Source organism: Neovison vison, chromosome 9, assembly GCF_020171115.1.
Source record: "Neovison vison isolate M4711 chromosome 9, ASM_NN_V1, whole genome shotgun sequence".
Classification (NCBI taxonomy): Eukaryota; Metazoa; Chordata; class Mammalia; order Carnivora; family Mustelidae; genus Neogale; species Neogale vison.
In genome coordinates this window covers 82,249,363-82,263,285 of record NC_058099.1, presented here as the reverse complement: position 1 = coordinate 82,263,285, position 13,923 = coordinate 82,249,363, and the positions used below count along the sequence as shown (strand labels likewise).

The 13,923-nt window shown below is 41.1% G+C and overlaps 1 protein-coding gene across 11 annotated transcripts in view; it reads left to right on the top strand.

The window, feature by feature from the left end:
- The window catches only part of TLE4 (TLE family member 4, transcriptional corepressor), a 144,035-nt gene that overhangs the window by 62,821 nt on the left and 67,291 nt on the right, over positions 1 to 13,923 (top strand). For 6 of the 11 annotated variants that reach the window (XM_044265835.1, XM_044265839.1, XM_044265831.1 and 3 more), the window contains 2 exons: positions 10,780 to 10,981; positions 12,261 to 12,277. In XM_044265835.1, coding sequence (XP_044121770.1) covers positions 10,780 to 10,981; positions 12,261 to 12,277 — 219 coding nt within the window. Of the gene's footprint in view, positions 1 to 10,776; positions 10,982 to 12,260; positions 12,278 to 13,923 lie in introns of all 11 variants that reach the window. The other 5 variants (XM_044265834.1, XM_044265838.1, XM_044265830.1 and 2 more) reach the window with 1 other exon arrangement.

The following is a 13,923-nucleotide window of genomic DNA, read 5'->3' as shown; positions in this document are numbered from 1 at the left end:
AAAAAAGACTGATGATGTTACCTAGTTAAAACACCTTTGGGGTGCCTGGGTGGCTCAGTGGGTTAAAGCCTCTACCTTTGGATCAGGTCATGATCTCAGTGTCCTGGGATCGAGCCCCACATCGGGCTCTCTGCTCAGCAGGGAGACTGCTTCCTCCTCTCTCTCTGCCTGCCTGCCTGCCTGCCTACTTGTGATCTCTGTCAAATAAATAAATAAATAAATAAATAAATAAATAAAATTACAAACACCCATTCACCTAAAGGTGAAGTAGAGAAAGAGGAAAGACAGGCCCCAGAAATGGAGATAATACTGGCAACACATGCGGCCAGCAAATGATTGCAATCCAGCTTCTGTCCATTAAGGACAAACTAAAAGTTTAATTTGAAAGAAAAAACAAAACTGGAAAAACTGACCACGGCCTAAAGCTCTCCTTATTCTTACATGAAAGTCTAAATTCCTTTCTGTCCCTACTCTGATTCGCGTATTTCTTTTCTCCCATCCTTTCCCTTGCTCCCTGGGCTCCCACCAGACGTTCTTTTGCTGCGTTGGTCATCTCAGGGCCTTTCTGGTTCTGGGCCTTTGTGCACCTGTTTCTCTCTTGCCTGATTCCTCTCTCCCAGCACTCTGCAAGGTGCTCTTCTTAACTTTCATGTCTTAGTTTAGAAATCCTTTCCCTAGAGGGGCAGTCTCTTGATTCTTACGAAGGATTGCTTACCTCTTGGGGTCAGACCTCCTCGTTAAGAAAGGCCCCCATGGGGCAGTGAGTGCCATCACTGGACTGGATGGTGGGGGCTTGTGCTTCATTCTTGATACTGATAAAATCTACTGACTCACGTGTGTGGGTGTTGGGCTATAAGACTCTAAAGCCTGTTCCTGCAGGGTGGGAGGATTCCCACTCCACCAGGCAATTCTCTAACACCGGTTTGGTGTCCCGTAATCCAGCTAAATTCTGATACTATCGATCTGAAGATAGCATCCTGCCTTAGCCCTGCCAGACAGCTTCCCACCACCACCATCCCCTCCTCTTCAGAAGCCAGTTGCAAGTCCAAGTTGTCACCTGTGCTTCCAGGTCCCTTCTTGGGTCCCATTAATTTGCTACAGCAGCTCACAGAACCCAGAGGAACAATTTAGTTACAAGATTAGCCATGTATTGTAAAAGGATATAACTCAGGAACCAGAAGATAGAATAAGATGATTTAAACAAAATATGGGGAAAGGGTGTGGAGTTTCCTGCCCTCTCCTAGTGCACGTTTTCTCCAGCTCTCCCCTGGTGTTGGTCAGCAGGGAAGCTTTCCCAACCCTGTTCTTCTGAGTTTTTCATGGAGGTTTGGCATGCTTGATTAAATCATCCATCAGTGGTGATGGGACTCGTCTCTAGCACACTCCTCTGCCCTGAGGTCAGAGAGTGGGGCTGAAGTTCTAACCCTCTAATCACATGGTTCTCTTAGCAACCAGCTCCCCAAAGTCACCTTATTAACATAACAAAAACACCTTTGCTGCTCGCCTTGCTTGGGAAATCTCAAGGGTTCTTTGTGCCAGAAATGGTGGACAAAGACTAAATACATAATTCTTACTATAAATCACAACATCACAATCTGGTTCAGTGTTTTTCAAATTGTGAGTCAGACTCATGAGTGTGCAATGAAATCAATTTAGTGAGCCATCGTCAGAATTTTTTATTAAGAAGTGGAAGAGAATAGAAAATACTATAGGAAGTAGGGACGCCTAGGTGGCTCAGGTCATGAGCGGCTGCCTTTGGCTCAGGTCATGATCGAGTCCCACATTGGGCTCCTTGCTCCGCAGGGAGCCTGCATCTCCCTCTCCCTCTGCCTCTGCCTGCCACTCTGCCTGCCTGTACTCTCTCTGTCTCTCTGACAAATAAATAAAATCTTTAAAAAAAAAAAAAAAGAAAAGAAAAAATATTACAGGAAGCTGCACATACTATTTGGTATTGCTAATATTTTATTTTGTTTACATTTGTATTCTCTGCAGATACGTGCATGTACATGTGCATGTCCACACATGTACAGCACACACATGAGTTTTGGTCAAAATGTTGGCAAGCAGCTCATCTCGGTGTCATCTGAAATTCATTCTACTTTTGAAGGTTAATTGCAGGATTACTGAAGAACCTAAAGTAGATAGGCTTTTTAAACACAGCTTAACTTTTTTAAAGCACTCCGAAATAACTAAAGAATGCTTTCCTGAGCAAGATCCTCTCACTTGGTGACTTTAACAACTAAAACCCAAAATAGAAGCATTGGTTTCAGCAAGATACATGTTAAAAAGCTCTTAAAAATTGTTTTTAAAGCTTAAGCAAGTTTCCAGGAAATTTTATTTCTGTTGTCAATTTGCTTAGAACTACCTTTTCTAGTAAACTTTGGACCACTTCAGAAAAGAAATTCTAGCAGGATCTCCAATGGGAAAGTTAACATAATAATTCAGATTTGGGTTTTTTTTTTCCCCCTTTTTTTCTTGCCATTATCAGTTTGGGAGTTAAACTGCAAATTAAGACAATAGAGTTCTTGGCAGAGGAGTCACGGAATTGCTTACTTTGCTTGTTACGTGTTTTCCTTGTAAAGACCAGCACAGGGAGCTTGAAGAGCACAGAGATTTGTGGTGTTAGTATGAGAAACATCCTTGCGGTGATAATCTTCTTGTGGGTTGTTCTCAATGTAGGTCCTGCCCCTGCAGTAAAACTCGTTCATGTTTTAAGTCATTAGAGTGAGTTACAGATAAATTTCGGTTGAAGAATTCCTTGTTTTTTTCTTTTTATTCTTGCTTCTTTCCATATATTCACTTATTGGCTTTTGTTAGATGTATTTGTTAAAAGCAAGAACTCTTGGGGCGTGTGGGTGGCTCAGTTGGTTTTAAGCTTCTGTCTTTGGCTCGGGTGGGCTCAGGCTCTCCACTCAGTGGGGAGTCTAGTCCCTTTCTCCCTCTGTGCCTCTTCCCACTTGTGTGTTCATTCTCTCTCCCTCTCAAATAAATAAAAAAGGAAAAAAAAAAAAAAAGAAAAAGCAAGACCTCCCAGTCTTTTGTCCAGAAGGACACATCTATTTTTCCCATCCCAACAACTACAGAGAAGTAGAAAGAATAGTAAAATCAAAACTGTGTGTACTCTTCACCTAGACTAAACCAGTTAACATTTTGTCTTTTGTGTGTGTACTGAACTGTTGGAACGGAAGAGGCCATCATGATGACGGTTCACCTTGTGATACATCACCATCCATCTTCTATAAACAAGGGTGTTTTCCTCTGTAAGGGTACAGTTAACACATCCATATCCGCAGTGTATTTTTTGTGTTCCCAGTTCTCCAGTCCGCAAAATGTCTGGTAGCACTTTCTCTTCCCAGCAGTCCAACCCCTCCCACCCCCAATCTGTGACTCATACTCACAAATGTCTTTGTTCCTCAGTCTCTGCAGTCTTCTCTAAGCTAGAATAGTTCCCAAACCATTTACTTTACGACTTGGACATTTTAGAAGACTCTAGACCACTCTTGTGGCATGTCTCAGAACCTTGATTTGTCTGATTGTTTCCTTATGTTTAGATTCAGGTTAAGTATTTTTAGTAAAAATACTACCTGGGTGCTGGTGTATTTATAGTTGTATCACCTTATTGGTGAAGCTTGGTAATCTGTGGGTTGATATTTGACAGTGAATCATTTGACTCCCAAGAACTTCTTACCCATTGGTTTTAGCCTCAGTTGATGCTATTAATACAGTTGGGGTGGTGAAGTGGTAGATTTTAAATTCTTTTCCCTTTTAAATTAATTTTCTTTAAAGAAGAACTCCCCTGCCCCCTCATCCTCCTGTGTGTGCACGCGTATGCGTGTGCGTGTGTGTGTGTGTGTGTGTGTGTATACAGACTTCTGGATACCTTTTTCCGGTGATAGCAGTCACCATTTATTGTTTTGTTATTTGCCAAGCTCTATGCTAAGGGTTTTACATGAACAGTCTCACAGAATTCTCCCAACACCCTTGGGATAGATTTTAAAACTGTTCCACTTTGTACATGAAGACACTGAGGCCCAGAAATGTTGAGTGGCTCTTCCTTACGTAGATGGTGATGATCCCAGCTTGGTGGCTCTGATGGCCTCTTCATTATCCTGCATCACTGACTGCCTTTCAGGATCTCTTTTTTCAGATTGAGCCCAGACCCCACAGACCATGTCCTTACCAAAGGGCATCTTCACAGTTCAAAGAGTGTAGATACCTGCCCAGTCCTGGGCCCTTCCATAGGCTTGCTACTCCATTTCAGAGTCTTTTGCCTCCTCTTTCCCAGCTTTTCTCAGTCAAGGTCACTGGGTCCCCCATTACTTCTCTCAGCATGGTGTCCCCTGGTTAGCTCAAGGCACACATGCTCTGTACCCACGTTGGCCAGCTGGTGTAAGAATGTTGTGAACTTGTGAACCGTTCCCTAGTCCTTGGTCCCAGAATGCCCCACAGCCTCACTTATTTTCTTAGGGTACCGTGGACCCCACTCCTGGAAACTATTTCTTAAAATGTGTTAAATGTGTTAGAATCTGTTAGAGTCATTATTCCTCATGATGCTTTTAAATTGTCTCAAGTTTTGCCAGTCAGGACCCCTTCTCGTTGGCCCGAGTTGTCACTCCGCATTAGTTAGATTTCGATAGCTTCCTTACTTCCTGGCACAAGAGCTCCGAGGCTCACCATGCACTTTTTTTTTTTTTTTTTAAAAGAAACCAAGATATGACACTAAGTGTGCTCATTGCCACTGGGGTGTCATTGTTCTGAGAAAGATGCTGCCTTTTTTTTTTTTTTTTTCCTCTTTTTAGGATTTTTTTTGTGTGTGTGGTTGATCGCATAGTAGAGATGAGAGTACTGGGCAAGAAAATCTCTGCCTGGTTTCCAGCTGTTGTCCGGAATTGCTAGGGATTTGTATTTCCTGAAGCTCTGCATTTATTGTGCTCCTACTTGGTCATTGGCCTCTCAGGCCCTGACAGTCAAGCAGTTGGGGACATTGAATTAAAAATAATTCCTCCTTGGGACACCTGGGTGGCTCAGTTGGTTAAGTGTCTGCCTTAGGCTCAGGTTGTGCTCTCAGGGTCCTTGGATTGAGCCCTGTGTAGGGCCTCCTGCTCAGTGGGGAGTCTGCGGCTCCCCCTCCCTCTGCCCCCCAACTCATGCTTGCTCTCTCAAATAAAATCTTAAAAAAACAATTCCTCTTTTTGTAGAAAGAAAACATTTCAAAAAACATTTCCTGTGAACTTGATTCGCTCATGGGTCCTTTTCTACCCTTCATTCCAAACTTAAAACTGCAGGGAAATAATTCTTTGTTATAGAAACTCCAGTAAAAAGCTATTAACAAAATTGAGGCTATGTCTACCACTCATTGCTGTATATTTTCAGAAGTAATTACTGGCTATTTTTCAAAATTAAATTAATTATCTTAATGGAATGCTTACTTGTCTAAGTTTAAAGTTCACTCCATTTTAATGTTTATGCTCTTGAATGGCCCATCAAGGGAACTGGGTTGGGGGGGGAGGGATTTTTATTTTGTATTGTGGTTTGAGATAAGAGAGTGTTTTGGGGTTTTTTTTTTCCCCTTTTTACCACCCCCCCCTTTTTAATTAAGTAACTGAAAGATAGTAACAGCCTTGGGGAGCTCAGTGAGAATTTTTCCAAGATACGTTATCTTTCTTGGTAGGTTTTTCTCAGTTATGGTTACATAGAGTGTATTTTATTTTAATGTTTACTTGGTACTACATTCTATGTTGTTCTTTTTGATTTTTGGCTTTTTTTTTTCTTATAAAGTCATTTTTTAACTTGTCTATAATTGTTTGGTGATTTGTCTTAAATTATTTTAGTAACAAGTCAATGTTGAACTATGTACTCTTAATATACATTGCCTTTCCTTCCATCTTTAAAGAGCAAAAAGTTTTATGTTTCTTAGCAGGACTGTAGCAGCATAAAGTAGTAACCCTTGCAAGTGAATTGCTCTGTAATTAACACCGCTGGGGCGGAGACCAGAGGACAGAGGACACTATGGGGCAACTTCAAGCTTTCCTTGTGTTGTAGGGCAACCCGTTATTTATGCTGCTCTGAGCTTCTGGAATAATATTCAGTGAAACTGAGTTTGCTCCCTGGTAATCTGCTTTGAGTTTTCCTCTGTCAATGAGAAGACTTGACAGAGATTCTTTTTTGTATTGAATTCTTGAATGTTATTTGAAGTTTGATAGATAGAGGCCATTTTATTTTTCAGCCTAGGAAAGGGTGGGGTTCAGTTGATTTGTTGATGACTCACTGCTTTTATTTAAAGATGGTGTCTTATATGTTTGTGTTATTGACTAATCAGGAGTCATTATCAGTGTGCATCTGGCATTCTACTTATAGGATGGTTTCTAAGTGTGAACTTACAAAGAAGCTTAAAAATGACCACCTAATACAGAAAGTAGTCCGTTTCATTGATTTTAAAATGTAAACATTTTAAAACATACTAAATTATTTCTGTATATCTGTTTTACATTTTTATCATATTTCTTTTGGTGACTAATTGCATTCTTATTTTATAATTTATATTTTAAACACTTGATAAAGATTACTCCTTTCTACCAGGTGCCTTATTGAATATTTTTTTTGTTTGATATTTTATATGTATAGTGGATGACTTGTGAAATGGGTTCATGCTTAGCCCCTTCTCATTCTTTTTTTCTCTCCTAAGTTCAAGGCATATTCTATTCACCAACATGATTATAACTTGGATGTTGCCATTCTTAAGATCTATGAAAGATCTATGATTATAATTTGGATGTTGCCATTCTTAGATCTATAAAGATCTAAGATCTATTTATAATTTTGGTACAGTAACATGTGAAACATTAAAACTTGTCAGTGCAGTATGGCATCCTAGAACAGAAAAATGGCATTAGTGGGAAAATCAGAGAAATCTGAATAAAGTCTGTAGTTTGATTAATAGTAATGCATTATGTTAATATTTTAGTTCTGATAATTTCTGTGGTTATGTAAGATACGAACTTTAATGGAAGCCAGGTAAGGGGTATATAGGAACTCTTTTCAAATTTAATTTATCAAAACCTTTAAATGTATGATGAAATACATATGACTAAGTAGTGATAAGTGAGGTGCCAGGGGTACAGAGGCTGGAGGCTGGTCTCTTCTCTCCAGAGCCTCACGGTCTTGCTGGCAAGTCTGAGGTCTCCTTAGGCATAAAAAGATGGATAACGGTACCTTTCCAAGGCAGCCTGTGCCAGTGAATGATACAGGGAGTCCAGTGAGATAGTAGACATTTGGGATGTTTGAGAGGCCGTTGTAGAGTGGGTAGATGGAACATGAGGTGAGCTGGGATGGATGACTATAGCTTAGGTGAAGGTGAGGTGGTTTTAAGAGATGGGAGATGACAGGAATTGAGGGGGAAGACATACCAGTGGAGATACAGGATGAATTCATTGGAATTCAAGTGAGCTAACAGGAGGCTTCTTCTAGTCAAAGTATGATAAGGGTCTGATGGGTATGGTGGTGGTAGAAATACAAGGAATTGAGAATTGATAGGATTTGGTGATTAAGGATGTAGGAGCACAGAAGAAAAATCAATGGTGGCTGGTTAACCTGAGCCAGTGGTTGTTACCTAGGGGGTTTGTGTTAAACATTTCTGTTTTAACGTAATGCTGGACTGCCAAGCAGGGTTATGTGGCAAGAAGTTAGACCTGGGTTACCCGATGGTGGGAGAACAACAAAAGATTAAGGACTGTTGACTCTTTAGTGAGGAGAAGAAAAAAAAACAAGGAAAGCTAGTAGCAGAATATTTCAGACAGGTAAGAAAGGGCTTGGGGTCACTGCGGTATTCCTGCAGCAGGTAGAGGAAAGTTTCATCAAAGGTATATGTATGTCAGAGAGAAAACTGTAAAATCTTGAACCAGTTGCTGTCTGGGTGCTCATCAGTTTCATGAGAAGGTTGGGTCTGGAATCCAGATTATAGGGAGTTAAAGAGGAAGTGTGTGTGTGTGTGTGTGTGTGTGTGTGCGCGCGCACGCGCATGCAGGAAGGGGTTTCTGAGAAGTGGAAAGAGCAAATTGACACTAGTTTTTAGTGAAGTTTGGCTCTGCAAAGTCAAGGGCGTGCACACACAGACACACACAGACACACACACACACACACACACTCTCTCTCTAGTAACTGAAGAGAGCAAAAAAGGTTATTTTAATTAAATTTAACAAACATTTATCAAGTGCCAGTTATGTACAGGGCACACGTTAAGGGCAGTGGAAGACACAAAAAGTGATTAAAATACAGTGTTATTCCCTTCTGAAAAAGTGCTACCCCAAGTTCTTTTAGCGTTCGCTCGGCAGTTCATCTCAAAATTCTAGGGCTGCTGGTATCCAGCTGGCTAGCCGAAGGCCAGAATCAGTGACCGCACAACTGAAGGTGGGGGCGAGCCCTGGACAGTCAACAGCATTGAAAGGAGGAGGGATGGGCCGCTGACACGGCCTGTGTAGGCGGGGAATGGTCTTGGCCTCAGAAAGGTAAAGGGTCTCTCCTTCCTCAAAGATGGACGGATAGGGAGAAGAGGAGAAGCTGGTGTCAGAGAGGCTTTGAGGTGGGATGGTGAGGCTCTCAGGACGTCCCTCCTGTGAATGGCGTGTGCAACAGACTTGGGGTGTCTTCTCTGCCTTTGAAGTGTTCCTGGTTGGGCGGAAAAATGAGAGTGATGGTGCTCATTTTTTGCCCTGATAAGTGAAACACCTGGATCATTGAAGGTATTGTTTCCGACTGAGGCTTTTTTTTTTTTAAATGTCTAATGAAATCGATGTACATACTTTGAAATTGCCCAGGTATTCCGAGTGTCAGTGCGTGCAGGGAGCCCGGGTTTGCGTCAGATACAGACTCGCAGAGCTTAGCGTCTGGGAAGGGTGATAAGACAGGCACGTTTGCAGGCTCTTAATAAATGCTCACCAGCTGAACTCTGATCTGAGGTACAAAGTGGCTGCGTGCCCGACCCATACACATGAAGTCTTAGGAGATTTAGAGGAGGAAGGGAATTGGAACAGTTTCTGGTGATTGCTGTTGAATAAGGAAGGCTTTGAAATAAATTTGCCAAATATTTGCCTTGTTTTCTTCATAGACGTTATTTTCTGGACATTGAGAAAATACGATCTTGTGCTCATACTTTTTGGTCACAGCTAAGTAATAGTATATAAAAAATTATGAACATGACTTTGACTACTCAAAAGGAGAAATACATCGCGATGAACTATCCAGTTAGGCGGTGCTTTGCGGGAGCTGTCAGTTGGTGGAATATCTGGATCACGGCTCTGATTTTTCGATGTTATATATGTAAACTTGCTTTAAAAGTATTAGTACCTTAAAAAAAAGTATTAGTACTTTATTTTATTGACTGTATTTTAAGTGCATGTAGCCAGAAAACAGTTGCAGGTCACTTGGAGAAAAGAGCTAATTAGCGCTGTACTTTGACTTTTATAGTCAGACACAGGAAGACCACACGTAGAGGGGAAGAGGAAGGAAATAAAAATGATTTGGGGAGGAGGAAAAAACCATTCACTTTTTTCTTCAAAGTATTTTCTTTAAATATTAAAAAAAAAGGCATTTCAAGATCGTTTTTATCGGTGAAGGGGAGCAGCATACGTGGTCCTGCTTTTGAGGATTCTAGAAGACTGTTGGGCTATCATAGGATTGATCTGACAAGTGATTTACTTGAAGGCATTAATTAAAATGCAGTCGTTGCAAAAGTTAGTCTGAGAATTCCTCAGCACCATTTCTCCTGGAACACCATTAAGCAGGTCTCCAGTGGAAGGGGGTTCCTGTGGAAGGACATACTTAACTTGGGAGATCTCCCCTCACCTCCCCCTCCTCCCCGCTCGGAGGAGGCAGCCAGGCCTGCCCAGAGCAGTTCCTGTAGCCCAGCGTGATGTGGCCTCTGCTGAGGTCAAGCACTCCCGTTCCAGCCTCTCGAGGGCTTTCTCCATGTGTCGCCAGTGTGCTGGGGAGAATGACTTTAAACTCTTGTCAGCACGGTTACCGGTGCATGCATCACAGTCCCACTCAGATAAACCTGTCACAACACAGAGGCGGCCGCTGGAGAAGAGTTCGAGGGCAGGCCTCTAGCTTTCCGTTCGAGCATCACTAAACGTGCACAGAGTGCCCAATTATTTCAGCATTATTGAGCAAGCCTACAGGAGGACCCCAGCCTTGCTACATTAGATTTTCTTTAGTAATTTGCTCAAGTACCGCTGAGGACACTTAAAGGGCTTAAAACGGTGGCTGCAACCAGTTTCCTTTTCTGGGTTGTTAATTCAGGTTTTCTCTTTCAAATTAACTCTCGCTGCATGCTGTGCAGTGGCTCTGGGAGAACTGTTTAACACTAATTTTCTCAATTTTCAGCTTTTTTTGTTCAACATAACTGCTTTAACAGTTAGTCACGTATATGTTTTGATTAGAAATGTATGCTAGCAAGGCCGTATGTTTGGGAGAACAAAATACAGACATTTTGTTGAAGAAATCTGAGTTTCAGCTATTAAAAGGTACTTAGCTAATTTCACTATTTAAAAATTAAGTTCCTTACAGTAGGGTGCAAACCCTCCAAATCTAAGTTAAAAAGAGCATTTCTCCACTCTACGTCTCCCTCCCTCCCTTTTCTAAAAAATCTGTATACGAAGGACAAATCCTTCCTTTGTGGGTGCTGGGTTTTCCGTGATCTTTTTGCACCTCGTTTCTTTTCATGGTGGGGGGACGCGGTTATAGGGAACAAGTTCAATATCTTTGTCTCGTTCCTCACAGCAGCAACAACTCCAGGCCCAGCATTTATCACATGGACATGGTCTGCCGGTGCCTCTGACCCCACACCCTTCCGGGCTTCAGCCCCCTGCCATTCCTCCCATCGGGAGCAGTGCTGGTCTTCTGGCCCTCTCCAGTGCCCTGGGAGGCCAGTCCCACCTGCCAATTAAAGACGAGAAGAAGCACCATGACAACGATCACCAAAGAGGTGAGTGATTCTCTTGAGATGCCCGTCTGCTGTTACCTGCCTGCCACCTGGGGTGGGTCCCGGATACTGTTGTTTATTCTGTCTCTGGATTTAATTTTCCTAGTGTCTACACAAAGGATTTCTGCTGGAAGGTAAATGAATGATTGGAAGCAGTCTTTTTCCAGAGGACCCCCTGGTGGTTGGCAACAGTGAACGCAGTCCCCAAAGGCAAGGGGTCCTATTTCCTGGTTATTGCCTTTGATCCTCTGCTCCCTCCTATGTTCCCCAAGTCTAAATCAGTCGTGAAATCCCACAGTGCTCTGTGTTTGAAATAGTGAGTGGCATTAATAGCTGATTTTGACCTATTCTATTTGGGGAATCTATTTTGGGGAAGGCTTACTGATAAAGACTCACTTGATAATTTGACAATTATTATTTATAAATCAGATCAGCCTATATGGTGCAGTAAAAATCTCTCAGGTAAGAAAACAACTTTAGTAGACTTAGTAATTGAGAAAGTGCAGCCCAAATTAATGAAATCTGTTGGTTTAACTACCTCTCTTCATAGGTTGTCTAGAAGCTTGAAATGAACTCATTTCTTCCTATAAGAACAACACAACTGTTTATGCTCATAACTGATTTAAAGGACAGTTGTGCTCCTTCTAGATTGGTTTTCTCCCGCCATTAATGTATCTGAGTGGTTCAGAGATATTTGATGTGACCACGTTTGTATGGTGCTTACTAATAATTTTTATTAGCTGCAGAAAAGCACATGAAGAAGTCTCTCCCAGCATTCCTTTGTGGGAATTTAGTTAGCCCATGGGTGGTTGATTGGTTAAGAAGGGTGTGGTTATAATTAAAGCCTCATATCTCCTTCTGTTTCAGTGTCATTACTGTGAATTACAATCTTGGGTAAATGATTTTTATCACATAAATATATCACATAAATTTCCCATATCTGATGTTGGAAGCACTGTAATATTTCTCATCCAGTTACATTAATGCTATGATGCAGAGCTGAAGCTGGACTGTGAACATTTTTTTAAGTGGACAGGTTGATAAGGAGTACAAATAATCTGAAGATCCAACTTTAGTCTCTGAAATTGTGTCAGAGGTAGATTGGCGCTTTGTGGATCTCGTCGAGCAGTATTAATAATTAACTTTACTGCAAAGATGACATCTGTGCCATTTATTGTTTAGCAGAGATCAAGTTTGATAAATGTATGATTTTATGTAAACTAACTGGTACTTTTCTTTTTTCTTCTTCCCACCACCTGTGTTGCTGCTGTTTGGCCTGTAGACAGAGACTCCATCAAGGTAGGACTCAACTTCACAGATGAAGAGATGGCTTAGAAGGTCTCTAAATGATTTGAGTAAATCTAGCGATGGTGAATTCTCTGAGATTTACAGAATGATTTGGTGGGCTTTACCAAAATGTGGTTAACTGTATTTTTGACTACTGTCAGTTGTGTGTGGTTGAGACTTTTGAAAATATTGGTCTCATTTTTCTATCACAATTGGATTTGTAGTCCAGGATGGAACTATGGAAAATCTGGGTCACATTGCTTCTTTCATATGTCTTGCTTTGTGAGGAAGAATAACTTTTTCTACAGTCAGGGTTTGACTATCAGATAAATAATAATGAAAAGTAAATAAATAGATTTATAAGAAATATACATTAGTCTCATTTTAGAAAACAGTTCCATCCTACAAAACTCCCTAACAAAATGTATGAAAGCATTCCTCTCTGCCAGAAAGATATTTATTTATTTAACAACATCTTGTGTTCCAGTAGAGCAAGTTATTCTCCTTAGGGTTTGCATCTCTCTTATCTGCCTCTCTATCTCTTTACAGACAAGTTGTAGGGAAAGAGGGAAAGTATGTAGGAACTAATGATTTGGATGTGCTTGTGTAACACCAGAATGGGATGTGCTAAGGATGCCTGAATTTATAGAGTAACCAAACAAGAAAAACTGGCTACCACGGCAGGAAATGGAGAAAATATGAAAATTGCTTGATCGCTTTTGAGCCAGGCACAATGTAAATACGCCACTGTGTTATGCGTAATTGCCTGTATATATGTGTTCTGTAGAGATTAAAAGGACAAGGCAGTTCTCAAGCATTGGCCAGTGCACAGATGCTGTCAAGGCCCTTCCTTGTATTTTGCAACAACTGTTTTAGCTACTTGTAATTTTTAATGAAGTTATGCATATGAAGACTAAAATCTTCCCCTGAAACCACCTGTGCTGTCACTTTGAACGCCTCTTTACTCCTTGTCTTTTTTCCCGAAAGCCTTACATAATGGAAAATAAAAATTAAGTATCTATTTTACCCTTCAAGAGTCTTTGGAATTTGAAAGGGCGTCTGTACACCCATAGAAATGTCAACATTTACAGTTGGAACTGCACACACTGAATTATTTAATTATGCTTTTATAGTTGTGTATTTTGTTGTGTAATATGCATATCAGGACCTAGATTTTTAAAAAAGCAATTTTGATCAGAGTGTTCCACGCATGTGTACTTAGGAAGTGGTAGGTAAATGCCTTGACCAGGAGAAGCTGATAGCAGCTGTTGGAAAGCCTGTCTAGTTTTTCTGGGGCCAATAATATAAACATTCCCTGCCTTCTTATGATAAATACATACCTAAAGGCAGGCCAGTGAACTAAACAAAAGCCTCCTCTCCTGCCCCACTCTGAGAAGACTGTGAAAATATTTATACTCCAGTGCACACTTTTGTGTCAATTACATTTTATATTCCCTTATGCCAGAGTAGGGCGTATTTTGAAATCATCTATAATCATTCTGGATGAGTCTGGGAGTGAGTGTCTATATAGCTAGAAGCCAGGGGGAAAACAAAGAGGAAATAGAGGTGGATGATTTGGCCTTGATTTATTATGGAACAGTAGCTATAAATAGATGTTTTTGTTGGGTACGGTTCTCAAGATTTGAAGTTGTGTCAGT